The following is an 18,566-nucleotide window of genomic DNA, read 5'->3' as shown; positions in this document are numbered from 1 at the left end:
AACAATAACGCCATACACTACACAGACAATGGCAACTCCCATGGTAGTAGGTAGCAGCAGCCATAACAATAAATGTTTCAGTCATTATAGACTTTCACCGAGTTGAGTTGGCTTTACATAGAGTAAAAAAAAATTAATTCATTCTCTAAATAAATACCCAAAAAAAATTCGCGTGAATTTGTTTTGTTTATCAAGTTTGTTGTTGTTGCAATGAAAGTTGTGCATATAGAAGAATTTTAAAAAAAGAACTCGAAAAAGGGGCATTTCAGTACTATTTTTTTGGTTGTGTGGTGTGAAAACATGATTGAAATGTCATTGGTACGACGTTGTACAATCCAATTGGAATTTAAATAAATAAAATATGTACAAGCAACACTTTGTTTATTAAAATAAATGTCGACCATATAAGCCAAGACAGAAGACAAATTACACAAAGAGAAAAGACACACCATCTTTTGTTGGGTGATACAGTGTTTTTTTTGTTATTGTTGTTGTTTGGTTCTTTTCCTCGAATGAATCGAATGTATATAAAATATTGTGTACAGCGAAAAAAATTCAAAACAAAATGAGCAACACATTTATAACGACGGTGCAGATTTTTTTATGGAAACACTGGAAGTGCTTTCAATGTTCATGGGTTAAAAATATTTTTATGATTATTGTGCCGATTGCGATTGCATGGTTTCAAATTCATGTCAGCAGTGCCACTGTCAAAGGCAAAGAAATCATCTTTGATTCAATCCCAGAGGTATGTACTTTTATGTTTGCAATTTTAACAACCGAGTTTAAACTCCATTCATTGACATTTCTCCACTGAAATTGAACCGAGTAGAAAGGTTGGACGGTTAGTGTTGAATAGAAAACAGATGTGTAAATAAAAATGAAGTGAATAAAAACAGAGTAAATAAGGAATGACAACGAAAAGAATAAAGTAAAGAGTAATGCGGCGAATAAAAGAAACCCACACAAAGAGAAGCTTGCATTTTTGCATTCCTTTTATGAGTTAAATATGAAATGAAGCAAAATAAATATAGTTTGTTACAAGCGGGTTTTGAATCGGTTGGCATTATCTTCGTATTTTGATGACGTTTATCGTTTATTATGTTTACTCAAGATAAAATGCTCTTCATCGCACTCTTTCTAATGTAAATAGTATATGACTATACACAGTAAATTCAATAAACATTGTTTACCAAACAACTGTCATTAAGGTCAAGAAATACGCCGAAAATTATGATTCATATTGCAAGCTATTGCTCGATTTATTCGCTTAATATAGAATTATGTATTATTCAAAGACCGCATGAGTTTTAAATAATGTTTAAATGACATAAATCACTATGATATAGCGACAATTTGAGCTCTCTTCAATAATATTGAATACAGCTCTCTTCTACGGCTTCTACATTTTTAGTCGGCAAATAGTGAAAACTAAGTGATGGAAAGTATAAATCTCTGATGTCACTGTGTCAACACAAAAGAGACTCTGTCTTATTTCGAGTGAAAGTATGACATGATAATTTTTTTTTGCTATTCAAAATTTCTGCCATGCGACAAAGAACCAGATATAACTGATTTTCTTTGAACTAAAAAACGGAAATAATAATTTAAATATATAAGCTCAGTGGTAGCCGGCCCAATAAAGAGATTGGAGCCGGGCCAATGAATAAAGTAGCGTTTCTTCATGAAGATGCATCAATCATGAAAAAAATCTTCAAACAATTATTTGGTTCCATTTCTCCCAAAAAATATCGATAAAATAGACTACTTTGATTTTCGTCCGCAGAATTGTGTTGAGCTGAAAAAAATCGTATGGCGCTTATCCAATTTCTTTTTTTATTTTTCCAATCGAATATTGAATCGTTCCTCAATCAGTTTTATACAATTGTTGATAAAAAAAACACTCGCACTGAAAATACGAAAATATAGGAGAATTTTCCTTGAATGCATTAAAAATGCCATGTGTTAAAACTGGAATATAAATTAAATTCTTTCAAAAATCTGGTACTTACATGAAACATCCATAAAATGAAGTGTACTTCCATATAACGAGGCGCCATGGAAATCCCATATTAAAAATAGATTCTTTTATGTTAAATTTCATATTTCATACATACTTTTTGGATGTTTTACACATATATGCAATAAAAATGACTAAAAATATGAAATTATGAAGAGCTTCGCTATAGATTTGACAAAACATATAAAAATTGAATTCTTCATAAAATCTGGTCCAGAATTCAATATAATAAAGTGTAATTAATGTGTCTTCAAAATAGCACACACTCCAGACGTATGTGCTCCAAATGTCGCCCTTATGCACGATTCAACTTCTGTTTTTTTTTCAAGTGTTTTCAATCATTTGTCAATTTTAGCCTAATTCCAAATAAAATGATGCATTAGACATGTGGAGATATGTTTAGTTTCAATCCACTTGAATGTGTGTCAACGTCAATTTTGTTTTCAAAAGAATGGTTTTATGAAGTGTCCACGAGAGTCATTGAAGCGTTGAATGGATGACGTTATTCGTTAGCGTAGAAAAGTGTGTCAGTCAAATGGCAACAAGTTCCCGAGAAAAAGACAAAAACAATAGCTTTGCAGCAAAAAAACTGTTGAATACATATACACCGCAGTGTCGGAAGCTTATGTGGAATGAAATTTAATCTAAATATAAATTGAGTAGAACTGCAAAAAATTGCAATTGTAACCTATTAAATAAAAAAAAATCAACGTTGCACGTCAATTGGAGAAAGTGATGGAGGTGCATGGACAATGGTGTTTCTGTATATTTTTGTACGATGAATGCCACATCAGAGTTGATAGTTGTCCATGCAACACACATACACATGAGCAAGATGGAGAGACAAGGATAGAGCCTTTTGTGATGTGAGCATAATAGTTTCCGGCGGTTGTGTGCTAGTTTCACTCTAATGCGATTAGAAAACGGGATGTCCCCGTTCTAAATTTAACCACTTTTCACATCTCCATTGGGATGCGCTCTCATATTACTTTTCCGCACACACCTAGTGTGTAAGGTAAAGTATTGGAATCGGTCGAAAAATTGACATCCTCAAAAAACATGTTTTCTGGGTGTTTTAGGAGCCAGGAAACACGAATCTAGCGTTTTTTCGATGTCCGAATGTATGTGCGTGGTACCCTGTACGCTGTACGCTGTACGCAAAAATTTGTTAACACGATAAATTTCAAACAAGAAAAGTAATTCAAAATCTGACTTCACAGGATGATTGGGGGTACCGAGGAATAGAAACCATTAGATTTTGAGCGACTTTGGTTGATACAGTGAAGTGTCATCTCTGGTGTGATGCCCATGTCCATCCATGGGAAAAATTCAATTTTTCTTCCAAAAGTGATATTTAATGTATTCTTAAACACTCAAAAAATTTTGGGTACGAGAAAACCGAATATGACGCTAGTTTTGCGATACAAATATATTTCGACACACTTTTCATACAAAAATTTCAAAAAAATTGGATTTTTGTATGGAAGCCATGCCTGTATGATATCGTAATGAGCTGAAACTTTGCACAGGTTATTTTTATCAGACAAAAATTCCATTCCAAAAGTTTAAAGACATTTCAACGCATAATAGGGGTACCTTCCGAACAAAATTTTGGATTTTTCGCTCAAAAACAAAATTTTGTATGGGAAGTACCCTTAATATGCGTTGAAATTTCTTCAAACTTTCAGAATGTTGACTTTTTGTGAAAAAATAACCTCTGCAAATTTTCACATGATTACGATATCATATAGGTATAACTGCGATACAAAAATTCTCATTTTTAGTAGTTTTTGTATGAAAAGTACTTCGAAAATTATTTGTATCGTAAAACTAATGTCAGATTCAGTTTTCTCGTGAATTCTTTGAGTAAAAGATTTGTAATAAATGCATGTTGTGGATCACAGTGCGGAAAAGTTCATCTTACGGATGTAAGACATTTTATTATAATTGGTTTCATCTCAACCAATCGATACGGTTCGCTCTTCACAAGGTAACATCCCAAGAATGACGGGAATTGTTTAAAAAATGAAGTCATACACATCTATGAAGAAATAATTCAACGCAAACAGGTGTAAATACAAATTCTATTGAAATTATGAAGTAACCCGAAGCAATCACTTGAATAAATATTGATTTTCATGTGAATAACAACGTTTAAATTATTTATGCGCTTTTGTTGCTTTAAAAAAATTAATCAATTTGAAAGAGCCACAACAAGCGTGTGTTATCGGTGCATTGTGTACATTGGTTATACTATTTTTGAAATTTTATCACAGAAACGATAAAAACCAAATTGAAACGATAAGCAACCGCTTTTGGCTTGTATTTATATTGAATTTTTTGAAATTACTCATTTAATTCATACTCATTTGTTTTTTTCTTTAAATTTCAGGATGAAATTTTCCGATATTTTCCGGCGAACAATGACGACCTGATTTTGTATTCACCAAACACATCATGGACATTTCGTATCATGGAAAATGTACGGACGCGACTGGATATCATCGAACAAAGTTAGTATATTATTGACACGAATCAACGCATAACAAAAGGGTCATCACCTTGAATGTCAATCAACCCCAATTTCAGTCAACCTTTGTTACTTACAATTTAAACGAATTTTCATGAATTTATGACGTGGCCGCTTTTAAATACAATCATTGTTTCGTTGCATTTTCTCCACTCACGTTACTGCACGTAATTTGTTCGTGTTTTATATGTCGTGTGTATATCGTACATTGATTGAATAGCTATATAATTGGATTATACCGAGTGAGCTAAAATTCTATGCAAATCGATGATGTCAACGTTTTTGAATTCAATTTAATCAATGGAATTACGACGTCTTTTCAGGTAACCGCTGAAAATATGGAAATCTTACATTCAGAAGCGAGATGCAGAAAATGATGTAGATCTTGCACTACGTCAATTTTTGTTTTTTTCAATCTCTCTGGCAATCATTGATTTATTTCCGAATGCTTCACTTCTATATTTTTTTGCTCCTGTTTCTTTGCCCAATTTATTCAATCAACACAAATCTTCAGACATCTTCTACTTTTAGATCAAATCTTTCGCAATTGCTTTTTTTACGCCCATCAAGACGACGATTTTGACATTTAATATGGAATGAACGTTTCAATATTATTCTATTGTACAAATACAGTCTAATTAATTTTGAAGCATAAACGGTACGTAAAATCGATTTGTTCGACAATTCATATTTGAGATTTGCATAATACCCGAATTAAGCATGTTAAATTGCTAAAAAAGCTACATACATGACATTCCGACAGTAAATTCGATTCAGTTATTTTTCATGGCGTCGGCTCCAGAACTGAAAAAATGCCGACAAATATTTTTACGTGAGGCAAAGTCCCAAGTATTCATGATATTCTTTATTAAGAGGCCGTCTTTCGACTTAATATGTCACAATGCATGCGGTGAATCAGCATTGCTGACAATATATATTTATATATCGGTTGATATTTATTCGATTACAATGGAATTTGCTCAGTTTTGTTGAAACTGACTGTTGTTTTCGTAACATTATGCAAATATTCGTAATATAAATATCTTTGGTACTGTTTTTGTGTGGGTAACGGAATGTAATTCATTTCTTTTTCGATAGGAGTCCACCCGTCTGACACTGAAGAAGAGCTACAGTCTTCCTTTAAGCGGCACAAAAATAATCGAGATTTTGCTGTAATTTTCTCACAAGATGGAAGCAACGGACTACTTAACTACACCATTCGAACGCGAAACAACAACTTTCGTACCGAACAAATATTCTTGAACAATATCTATACGATTGGTGAAAGAGGTGGGCGATCAATTGTATTTTTAGTATTTGGAACGGTGTTTTTATTGATTCAATGAATATTTTGAAACGTTTTTTTTCGGAGAAAATTGAACAAAGATATTTTTTACAACTATTTCCAGGCATTGACGAGTACATCAACAGTGGATTTTTGGCATTACAGCGCAGCATTGATAAGGCGTATATTGATTTGACGGCTGAACAGCATCACGATGAATTTAAGGTAGATAATTGATGGATATTTTTGATTTTTTTCCAATTTCACTCAAAAATCAAAATGTTTCACAGTTGGAGGTCAAAAAACTGCCTTTGAATGCTCGTGAGCGTAATAAATTTATCGGAATTAAGGAGACAGGAATCTTTGTTGTGATCATATACAGTTTTACAGCGCTGTTGAATATGATTTTAGTTCCGATGGTCGAAGAGAAAGGATGTGGTGTCAAGGAATTTCTGCGAATTGCATCGACCGACAGTTATTTAAATAATATGACTTTTTTCTTTACAAATCTACTGATCGGTTGTATAATATTCGGAGCAACATTGATAATTTTAGCTTGTTATCAGCTACTCGGACATGTTGCGTCAATCTGGCTTATTATCTTACTCTTCTTATATTTGACATCCGCCATTGCATTCACATTTCTATTAACCGTCGCTTTTGATTCTGGTAAGAAACATTTTTGGGTTTTACCCATATCGCAGTTATGATTACATTTCAAATATAGACGTCATTAATAAGATTGTTTTTTATATCAACAGTTTACTATGCAAAAATTGGAGGATTTCTCTGCTATATTGCGCCATTTTTGATTGTATTATTCAATGAGAAAATGTTGGACCTGATTTTGCCCGTTTTGAATTCAGCCGTTCTACTCAAGGGCATGACCTTGATCGATATTTATGGCATGAAAGGTGTGTGTATGGGAATTTCGACGTCAGTATGAAATTGTGATTTTTTTGTTTTCTGTCAATTATTTTTGATTGATTAATTTGCTTTCAATTATTTTTTTGGAAAAAAATAGTTAAAAATGTATGGAAATTTCTAAAAAATGCACAAAAAATTCGTGAATTTTTAAAAAAAAAAATTTTTTTTATTTAATTTTTTTTCTGTGGCTAAAATATTTTTTTTCAATTTTTACTTTTTTTTTTGAAAAAAAAAATTGTTCCCACACTAGAAAAGTGTGCGGAAAAGTAAAATAAGAAGAAAGTAAAAAAATTGTTGTTTTTTTTTAACATTAGCCTTGAAAAAATCCAAAAATAAAAAAAATCGAAATTAAAAAATTGCAAAAGTCACAAATTAAAAAAATAAATCTAAATTGATTTGATCAAAATTTAATTTTTCCGTCTCTTTCACAGGCTTGGTCTTTTCGTTCGAATACCTGTTGAATCGATCAAATGGATATTCGATGCTTGAACTGTATGGATTCCTGTTGGCACATACATTTGGCTACATTCTATTGTATTTCTACTTATCGCATGTGTTCCCTGGTAGATGTGGTACACCAAAACCGTTTTATTTTCCATTAATGCCGTCTTACTACTGTAGTAGTTCAAAAGTAACTTCATCGGCGACGGGTGATAATACAGATACCGTGATTAGTGTTGATACCCAAGCCGAGATAGCGGTTAAAATTCGTGGCTTAACAAAAATATTCAAAAAATTCCGTGGTCGTAAAAATGTCGCCGTAAATAATTTGTCATTGGATATTTTGAAAAATCAAATCACTGTCTTGCTGGGTCATAATGGCGCTGGGAAAACGACAACAATGTCGATGATCAGCGGCATCATTCCGAAATCTGGCGGTACAATTAGCATTGATGGTGAAGAAAATGTTGATGTTTATCGACACAAAATCGGATACTGTCCACAGCATAATGTTTACATGAGCTACTTCACATGCTATGACCATTTGTGGTTCTTTGGACGGGTAAGTGAATAGAAAAGAAAATTAAGGCGGAAAAAGTTTTCAAGAGAAAAAAAATTCAATTCTCAATGAATACGTTTCATTTTAGCTACGCGGACTTACCACAAAACAAGTTGTATACGATGCCAATCACCTGTTGAAGAAGCTCAATCTGACTTCAAAGGCATATGAGTACGGACACAATTTATCGGGCGGAATGAAACGGCGTCTATGTTTGGGCATTGCATTGATCGGAAATACAAAGTAAGTTTGGAAAAATTCAAAGCAAACACAGACCGGCCCTTCGTTTTAAAAAAATTTAAAACATTATCCTTTTGTGTCATGTAATCTCAAAGAAGGCATATTTTTGTAATCGCCGAACCTTTTTTTGGTGTATCAAATTTCAATGTACTAATTATCCAAAAATTCTCTGCAGAATCGCCATTTTGGATGAGCCATCGTCTGGTTTGGATCCAGAGTCGCGTCGTGAATTGTGGAACATTTTATTGGACATGCGAAAAGATCATACGATTTTCATAACGACTCATTACATGGAAGAGGCTGAAGCATTGGCTGATAAGATTGCAATCATATCACATGGACAGTTGTTATGCTATGGTCCGTCGATTCAATTGAAGCGTCGATTTGAAACGGGTTACATTTTGAAATTACTAACAAGCGAACCGTTCAAACAAGTCGATACGATTGAATTAATTCAGAAATTTGTGCCGGATATGGCATTGAAGTCGTTTGTCAAACCCACATTATTGATCGCATTACCATACAAATTCCAATCAACATTTCCGGAACTACTATCGCAATTGGAGCAAAAACAACAAGAATTGGGCATTTCATCGATTAGCATCACAAATTCATCGTTGGAAGACGTGTTCTTGAAGAGTGACAGCAATTATGCCAGCCGACCAAAAGAGGGACAAGATGAAGTCGATGGACCACCGTACAACCGACTGCGCGAAGAACCACTGCGAGTCAGTGGATTCGAACAATTTTTAGCCATTTGGTATAAAAAGGGCATTTTTATGCGCGCACAGTGGCTGTATTGGTTGATGTTGGTGAGTGATGAGACAATAATTTTGATTTTTAATGGAAATAATGTTTTCTGTTAAAGTAACTTTGAGCGTTTTTTTCAAATTTTGAGACATTAAACACCTTGAAAAAGATACACCTATATCTTAATAAAAAAAAACCAAAAAACTAATTCCCTTTCTGTCCCTGCAGTCATCATTCCCGATCGCGGCTATAGCCATCAGTTTCCTGTCGATCAACTATAAACTCTTCAACAAAGGTGACACTGCATCCGAGCTCATCGATCTGCACATTGATCGCATCACACCAAGTGATGCTCAAATTCTAATCTGGTTTGATGAATCCTTAAAAGATCAAACGTATTTCCAGCAATCGCTGCAAAAAGTGATTGACGGTGAAAATTTGAAATCAAAATATCTAACGTATCCCAGGGAATTAATTGAAACAGGTAAACTAATCGAAATTTTCGCTGAAATCGGTGATTTCTCTAATCAAATTTCCATTTTCAGAACTATTGTACTTGGAACGTGCGAATACAACCCATTATCATGAATATTTTCCGGCCGCTTTGGTTATCTATCGAGACGAGACTACCAAAGGTATTGGCATTAGTGTATTATTCTCGGGAAATTCATTGCACAGTTTGGCGGCGACGCTGAATCTTATCAGCAATTTTGAATTGCAACTACTTACCAACGGTGACAATCGAATTAAAACAACAAATGCACCAATGCATCGGTAAGATTTTTCGATCTTTCTCTGATTCCCACTGAAAACATAAACTGATTTTACTCCGTCTCCACAGAAATCAAACAAAAATCAGCAAATCCGATTTGGACGTGTATGCCATGTTCATGCCGATGGCAATGTTCTTCTACATTTTATTCTATGTTTCGATGCCATTCAATGAAGAACGCACCGAATTCAAGAAGATGCAGCCCATTTCACCGTTCATTTATTGGACGTCAGTATTTTTATTTGATGCAATGATTCATGCATTATACGCATATTTTATGTGCACCATTCACATTTGGTGCGATGTACATCATATTTTTGAAACAAAGGAACACGGTAAATTCATTTTGAACGCAGACGACGAACACGATCGAATCTTGAAACTAATTTCGATTTTTTTAAACAGTGATGTTCCTGTCTATTTATATGCTGTATGGTCTCAGCTATCTACCGATCATTTATATGGTCAGCCAGATGTTCCGCACCATGTCGTCATTGTACTCGTTCTTAACATATATGTTTGTGATTTTCTGTAAGTTTTTCGCAATTTTTTTCAGTGGTTGTGGATTTTTTTTTTAAATTGAAAAAAAAAAGAGGAAGGAGAGAGTTGAACCATTAGTACTGCCTGTGGTCTTAATTTAAAGATTTTTTTTTTAATCGATATCAAATCGGATATCGTATTTTCATAAAATTAATTTAAATTTTCAAAAAAATATTGAAAATAATGACGCGACGGTGGAGTCACCACTATTTTTGTCGCGACAGACGTCATTTTTTTTAAAATCATTTTCGATGATTTAAATTCCATTGATCAGTGTAGAGTCTACAGATACCCCATATGGAACGTGGACGTAATCGACCGCCTCTGCGTGTTAGTGTATGTATGTGCAGAACGTATAGACACAGACTTTGAACGTAGCTGAACGTCAAATCAACGCCAACTACGTCCACATTCTATATGGGACAGCAGGGCTTTTTTGCAGCTCCAAAGGTGCCATTTATGTACAACAGCGATCTTAGAATACATCCCCAAACGAAATGTTCGTAAATGTGAGCTGCAAAAATAGCGTGCTGTATCTGTAGACCCAGTCTATTCGATGGCATTGATGAAAATAACGAGATTGATTTGTTGCAATTCAGAGCATCTTGATTTGCTGCTGCTCAGCATATAGCTGAGAGCTGAGAAATTCTGAACTCGTGCGGCTAACGCATATGAAACGGATGGCACGCACACATGCATTCTCCCCGTTTAAACGGTTATAAACAGTTGATTGGACGTTCAATTCAAAACTCAAAACTTAGTAACCAGTTGAGTTTGAAATTGTGTTGCGACCGACATATGAGAAGCTGCGAGAAAAACATCACGTCGCATCCCTCGTTATTTTGCTTACGTAAGTGAAAGCAAGAGATGAGATGCGACGTGCTGTTTTTGCTCTCAGTCTTTCATATATTCTGAAAGTGTACGTCTAACGCATACGAAACGGATGCACGATACATATTCCCCTTTCACTTCGTATGTTCGCTGGTATAGTGTGTTACCGTTGTACTGGCAATAGCGTCAACGGCAGCACATACGAAGCGAAAGGGGAATATGTATCGTGCATCCGTTTCATATGCGTTAGCCGCACGAGCTCAGCATTTCTCAGCTCTCAGTAATATGCTGAGCAGCAGCAAATCAGGATACTCTGTTGCAATTGAAGCCGGGATATTATCCTTAAGCGGATAAGCTTGGTTCGATGCCATCTTATGTTTAAAACACTGATTAAGGTAGCTTGAAATAATTGACTCTACTCGCACTTTTATCGGACTTTCCTTAAAATTCTCAATTGAGACCACAGTGGCTTAGAAATTCTTTGAATGACCTACGCTTCTATTGACAGATAACAGTTGTTGATAGATGTCAATTACATAGTTACTGACTCGATTCAATATACCTCATCGAAAAAAAATTAATAAATGTATCTTTGTTGCAGATATAATCGCGTCGTTCATTTCATCATCGGAGGACAATATAAAAACTTACAATACACTGATTAACGTTTTATTATTTGTACCTGACTACGCTTTATCGCACGCCATTAGTTCCTTGCTTATTTCTTATGTGAAGCAACATGAAGCTCGAATTAACTATAATTTTGGTAAGTTTGACATCAATACTCAGATTTAAACAAAAAAAAAGTTTTTTACCTTTTTCATATTTATTAGATAATTTTTAATTTTTCAAAGTGTAAATACAACAATTCACCATATGATTTTGATGAAACCCATTTACCTTTTGGCTGCGAAAAAATTGAACATATCGATATTTAATCATAATGGTTTATTTTTTCAACAGATCACCAATATTCACCAACCGCTAAATTTATTCCGGAAACATTTTCATACACCAGCATACCCGGACCACTTGATTTAACCAGATACTTTTACTGCACAGCTGCTGTTATTGCTGCTACTTATGTAAGCCCTTTTTCTCCATTTATTTTATTCGTTTTACTTTTTGAAAAATTATTTATTTTCAAAAAAAGTTGTGGCATTTTTTCCGATTTCTTTTGTAATTTTTGGGAAATTTCTGTCATTTTTTTATCGTCTATTTTTTCCATTTCTGCTTAAAATCGATTTTAAATTCAATTTTAGATTTCTATCAATTTTATTTTTTTCATTCATTTTTTCTTTAAAGTTTTAATTAATTCTCTCGGTTTTCAAATTTTAAATCTAATTGTTCCACTATTTTTTTCAGTTGATATTGATCAACGTTGTGGAGAGTATTTATCGACGTGAAAAATTGCGTTGTTTCTTCACTTTAAGATGGCGACAAAAGAAGCGAATCGATGAGCAACGCTCAAAATCGGGCGATATTCAAATGAACTGTTGCTCATCGAACAGTGATTCGCAGGTCGAAGAGGAAAAGTCACTGACGAGAACTTTAGTTCGTGAACATAAACTCAAAGAATACGCAGTCATTGTGGCTAATTTATACAAAGCGTATGACGATTCAAATGTGGTACGCGGCATTGATTTTGCCGTTAAACAAGGTTTGTTCACCTTTTTTTAATTTTTTTTTTTTTAAATAATGAAATAAATTAATATTTTATCGTATGGCATTTTCTCCAATTTTTATTTAATTATTGTGACTTTTCTCTATTGACAGGTGAATGCTTTGGGTTGCTCGGTATCAATGGAGCTGGCAAAACGACGACATTCAAAATGTTGACACATGACACAACGGTGACACACGGCAATATTTATATCAATGGCATGAGTTGCTTTGATCAATCAACTATTGTAAGTAATTTTTTTCGTACTCATATATAAATTTTTACACATCAATTTCTCTGATTTCAAATCTTCAAAGAAAATAAAAACTAAAATCGAGATCTAAATAAAAATCGATATTTCTAGTACAAAACGATGTTCGGCTACTGTCCCCAAGTGGATGCATTGAATTCATACATGACAGCTTATGAGATATTGAAGTATATGGCTTGGATCCGTGGCACCCCACGGCATCGTATCAACCGTGAAGTGGATAAATGGCTGAGACGAATGGATTTGGTGCGATACAGACACTGTCAAATCAAATACTATTCCGGTGGAACGAAACGAAAACTGAACACTGCCATTGCAATGGTAATTGCCTTTTCTTCTTACTGTCATTCTAATAGTATATTTTCCTAACGAAATTCAATTTTTCTCTCAGATTGCTGTTCCGCAGCTGATATTGCTAGACGAACCGACAACTGGAGTTGATCCAGTGAGCCGACGATTCATGTGGAATTGCATACAAGATTGTCAAAAGAGTAATAAAAATATTGTGCTAACTTCACACAGGTTTGATGACTTTTTCAATTAACGCATATTCTTTCCTGGAAAATTCTTCAAATTTTTTGGTTTAATCGAAAAAAATTAAATTTTCTAGTATGGACGAATGTGAATACCTTTGCAATCGCCTTGCAATCATGGTCGACGGAACAATTCGATGCATTGGACCAATTCAAAATCTGAAAAATTCATTTGGACTGGGTTTCGTCATTCACATCGTGTACAATGAACGTGCTTCGATCGACAATAGTGAGAACATAATCAAAGTAAAAGAATCGATGAGTCAAATGTTTATCCAATGTAAATTACAAGAAGAATATGCGGTGAGTCAGTTTTTTTTTTGGATTTTAATGGAATGTGGTGGTTTTTTTGGAGCGAATGACAGGAGACAGTTATTAGGAGTTTCTGAATCGAAACTAGGTAGCTCCAAAGACCCTACATCTTAACTACAAGATACCTACGGATCGGGTCAAAGATCCAAACTCGACAGTCTCTCCGTCTCACAAAGCCATCCACATATCAGATCTTGCCAATTTCCAAATTAGAACGAAAATTAATCTCCATCTCTCTTCACAGGGTCGTTTAACATTCATCGTAAAAGAGAAGTCGTTGCATTGGTCCGAGGTGTTTGCCAAGATCCAAGCGTTGCAAAAGCAGTACAAGCAATTTGTGACGGATATAACGGTGAATGAAACATCATTAGAAGACATATTTCTGCAGTTTGCCAACACCAATCAAACGTCGACGACAAATCAAAATAACAGTGCCCATCTAGAGGCTCTTTCGATTTAATTCAGTGTTTCACTGTGTGCGTTATATGTGACGTTTGTTACTTAACCGCATGTGTTCCACGACGATTTGCAACACAGACAGAGACATAGTATTCTTCACTTTATCCCCGACGACAATTTTGTCGAGATTTCTATATATATTTTGTGTGATCCAAAATGTGTTGTTTACGATAGTAGTGAAAGACGTAATAATCAAGTCAACATTTTGTTTTTCTTTGAATTGAAACCTGAAACAAAAGAACAAACAAAGTACTATATATATCATTTGCATCTTTTGTGCATTAGTTTAATAAGCAAAAAAAAAAATCATTATAGTGACAAATGAAAATAACAGAGTTTCATAAATATTTGGGTGCTGATGCTGCCCAAATGAGTGTGTGTGTCTATTGTGATTGTGATTTGGCAGCTAATTTAATTAAGTTAATTATAATACGATTATATCAATCCATGTAATTATGTTTTATAACAATTGTTTAGGCGAACCACACACACACACACACACACATAAACAATGACTAGTCGCAACAAATTTCCATAATTTAATGTTAACACACACCTTATTTTTGTATACGATTTAAGTTTAACTTTTCGGTTATTTCACAGTTTTATGTTTGAAATGCCTGAAAACGCAATTTCAATATTTTTGTTTCATATATTTTAAGTTGAGCGTGATTGATGATCACGATTTCGATTTAAAGGGCAGCTACAGATTGGAAAATTAAGTTTTCAATTCGATTTATGGAAACATTTTTGAAAAAATATCGTAGCGATAAAAAAAGCACTGACGAATGGATGATAGTTTCGATTTGCTAGAGCAAATTTTATTCGAAATATCATTCGATGCCAGAGCATCATCGTCCCATATCGACCGCATATATTTAATTGTTCAGAACACCTTTCTACAGTCATTTCGACTTTCGATGGTATTTGAATCTTTGAGTTGGAACCTCATTGATTCATAAACACAAGACATTTCTCCGACAAGCAATTCGGTTTTGGCCCATGCCATGCACGCTTCAACAATGGGCTCCACTGATTGGGCATTGTTGACACCAATTCAAGAATGCTGCCCAATATCTTTCGATTGCATTTCAAGAAATCAGTAGATTTCAGTACACTTTCCAGATTTTCCGCAATTTGTTTTCAAAGTCCCAAATGCATAGTGACTCAATCCCTTTGAGCGAAATCAAAAACATGCTTAAATCTATGTCTAGATTATAAATGTCAATGTAGATTCGGTCATGGAGTCATAGACCCAAGAAAACAAAACTTCTTTAAGTTTTCACAGTGTTGCAACATCAAATGGTAAAAATCACCATTCACAATCTTCATTCAATTCTTGTCATCATCATTTCAATTCTTGTCAGCCAAGAAGACATCTTCAATTCTCTCAGATTGATCAATTTAGCTGAAATAGAACTGTTCTCGAATATCTAAATGTACAGCAGCTCGAGACCTTTAAGTGAGACTAATGAAGTACAGAGCCTCCTCAGCATTCGATCCAGCTAAAATGATTAATTCTTTGAGACAAAGCACGACGATAATGACAGCTCGGCAACGCTCTATTAGAGATTAGTACCGCTGGCAACCGCAGAACTATATAGAATCATATGGAGTCATTTGGTGGCGCTGGCAAGCAATTTTGCCTTATCGTCATGCTTTGCTTTGAGATTAATTCTCAACTTGAATATTTTTGGTGATGATTCCACATTTAATGGACCAGCGCCAGCATCTTCACTACCATCTCGACCGACTGGGTGGGATAACTTTTGCTTTTTTTGTAGACGATCCATGACACGTGACTTTTATTGGCCAGTCGAACTGTTGGCAGATAAATTTTTTTTGAAACGCTTTAAATCTAAACTATCTACCAGTACAATTCATTTTCTGTATTGCAGACAGCTTAAAACTGTTTGTGAATTTTGACTAGGGGGTAGACACAAACTAGAAAACTAAAATAACTAAGAAAAATTAGGACCTATTAGGTTCTGTCAATGTACACGTTATATGCGATTTACTGAAAAAAAAACTAAGAAAAATTAGCAATACTAAAGCCCGTGTTTCCCCCCTAGGATTTTGAATGTTTTCTTATTGTATTTCAAAAACCAATTTGAATTGCGTTGCTCTCACCACTTGCGATCTACGGCTGTTGAGTTGAATATGTTGTTGCTGAATTATAACTGTACCTTGAGCAACATCAATTGGTTTTGGTGCCAATAATGGCAACAATATTACCTAATAGATGTTTACGGTGGCGACGATGAATTTTGTTCGAAAAAATCAAAAATGTTTCCATCAAGTCAAAGCCACCTCGATTTTCTTTCCTCATATCCAATTAAAAATTGAGTGCGCACAAATTCAAACCGCGCATACAAAGTCATCCATCACAAAATTTGCTGGCAATTTATATCATATTATAATCATAGTATTATTCGTATACACATAAATGCTTTAATTACGTTTATTGACTTTGATTTATATTTATTTATAAGATTTTATTTTCGCAGAAGAAAATCCCATAGTCCGACATTCGTATATCTTTTGTATGGAAATTTGTCCGGCGAAAGAGAGAAAAAGGAAGCCCATTCGTTCATAATAAACTAAAAAGCATGAAAAAACGTCCACATGAAATCATTCGAGAGAAGAATTTAGCTTTGTTCACTGACACCAACCTGTACCTCTTTGCTTTAAAATGTGTAATTGTATGTGACGCGTGAGATTCAACTTCTGACGTCGAAAGGTAAAACAATAAAAGAACACTATTTTTTATACAAACTTATGACTTACAAGGAGCCTTCAGTGTAGCAAATTTATAGACAGAAATAAACACAAATTGCTCAGGAGATTTCACGTCACATCGCGATGTGTTTAGCAATCAATTTGTAACATTTGTAAAATTAATCACATTTAATGACAAACACCACAGTACTTAGAAACTTACCACATCTATGAGAGAAAGAATGAAACATGCATTTTTCTAACAATAGCTAAATCTTTTTCACCTTCGCTGCATTCCTACATAAATGTGTGCTAAACGCACAAATCAAACAACAAATCATACACATGCAATACGAAACTATTTATTTAAACCAAAAATCCATATAAAATTCAAAGCAATTGTATTCAATAAATTGATAATTAAAAAATGAAAATTGTTTGGAATAGATAACGTGCTAGCATAAATGGATAGAACAGTTTTTGTGTACATTTACTATATTCTATATGTGAACATGGGCTTGACCAAAATATATTATCTTGTATTTTTTTGACAATGTATTTAAAGTGAAATTTATGAACAAAAATAAATTGACAATTGTGAATTCATTGAATTGCGAAGGGGTGTTATTAATATATGTTCATTCAATTCATAAATTTCTATCATTTTGTTTTCAGAGCTTATACTTGGTAAAATCATAGGACCGCAATATCATCGATTACGATTATTCTGATAAATCAGATTCATATGATGGTGATGAATCAGATTCATATGATGGTGATGAATCAGATTCACATATGTCACTTGCTAGTGTATCAGATTCACTTGATGTCTGAAATGATTTCAATTTATCTTCGAGTTCTTTGATTCCAATTTCTTTAAAAAAATATCGAACCCGCTTATAACAATCATCGTCGTCAAAATAATAATAAAGAGATTCGAGATACGAGTAATTGAATAGTTTTATGATGGTTTCATTTTTGAATGTATTTTTAAAAAAGTCTGATAACAACTTCAAAATGGCAGTTTTACTATTACAAATTGCAACACGCAAAGCATCGAAGTCAAAAAGAATATCCTGGAAGATTCTCTTATATTCCTCGTTACATTTCGATAAAAATATCTCAACATACTCCCTTTTATTTACGAAAAATATTTCGTGCAAGGCAGTCCATCTTTCACCTACATTATTCACATAATATCTATTATCATATGCTAACAAAAGCTGTTTAAGAACGCCGTTTTTTTCAGACTCATTTAAAATTTGTTCGAATTTTTCTCTTCTTCTATGTTTGATTGCATTCACTAACTCTTTTCTCTTGTTTTCAACTAGATCCAAACTATTATGAATTTTATTTATTTTACTTTCTAATTTTTCATTGACATAAAATTTATGCAGAATTTCACAAATTTCCTTTGGGTTTTTGTGAAGGTTTTTTGAATATACAGAATGTATTACCAAATCATCCAATTCATTTTCATTAAAGATTTCAAGATAACTCTTTAAATACTGATCATACAAAACTTTTAAACTGGATTTAAAATATTGACATAGCATTTGGTCGAAAATTTGATAGAAAAGAGTCTTCCCATACCGATTTCTTGTTGACATCAAATGAAATAGAAATTTTCTTTCTTGACTATAGTCATTAATATTTTCTTGTAGCTTTTCTAGTATAAATTTTAATATTTCAGTATTATGTAGAACCGCATCCGA

General features: G+C 33.8%; 1 protein-coding gene across 1 annotated transcript; it reads left to right on the top strand.

The window, feature by feature from the left end:
• The first annotated feature begins 69 nt into the window (after positions 1–69).
• LOC116347362 (ATP-binding cassette sub-family A member 2) lies at positions 70–17,391 on the top strand. The gene is made up of 21 exons (XM_031777935.1): positions 70–748; positions 4,413–4,533; positions 5,649–5,840; positions 5,960–6,060; positions 6,126–6,504; positions 6,597–6,749; positions 7,194–7,765; positions 7,851–8,005; positions 8,178–8,814; positions 8,981–9,236; positions 9,298–9,526; positions 9,594–9,859; positions 9,930–10,055; positions 11,497–11,661; positions 11,859–11,980; positions 12,261–12,555; positions 12,672–12,805; positions 12,923–13,150; positions 13,221–13,351; positions 13,440–13,665; positions 13,919–17,391. Exons 1-21 carry the CDS (start codon positions 566–568, stop codon positions 14,132–14,134), a joined length of 4,887 nt encoding a protein of 1,628 aa, XP_031633795.1. The 5' UTR covers positions 70–565; the 3' UTR covers positions 14,135–17,391.
• The last annotated feature ends 1,175 nt before the right edge of the window (positions 17,392–18,566 follow it).

Source organism: Contarinia nasturtii, unplaced genomic scaffold, assembly GCF_009176525.2.
Source record: "Contarinia nasturtii isolate CC-2019 unplaced genomic scaffold, AAFC_CNas_1.1 Cnas_scaffold_1840, whole genome shotgun sequence".
In the NCBI taxonomy this organism is placed as follows: domain Eukaryota; kingdom Metazoa; phylum Arthropoda; class Insecta; order Diptera; family Cecidomyiidae; genus Contarinia; species Contarinia nasturtii.
The sequence above is the reverse complement of the archived record's forward strand: the minus strand, read 5'-3'. Positions and strand labels throughout refer to the sequence as shown.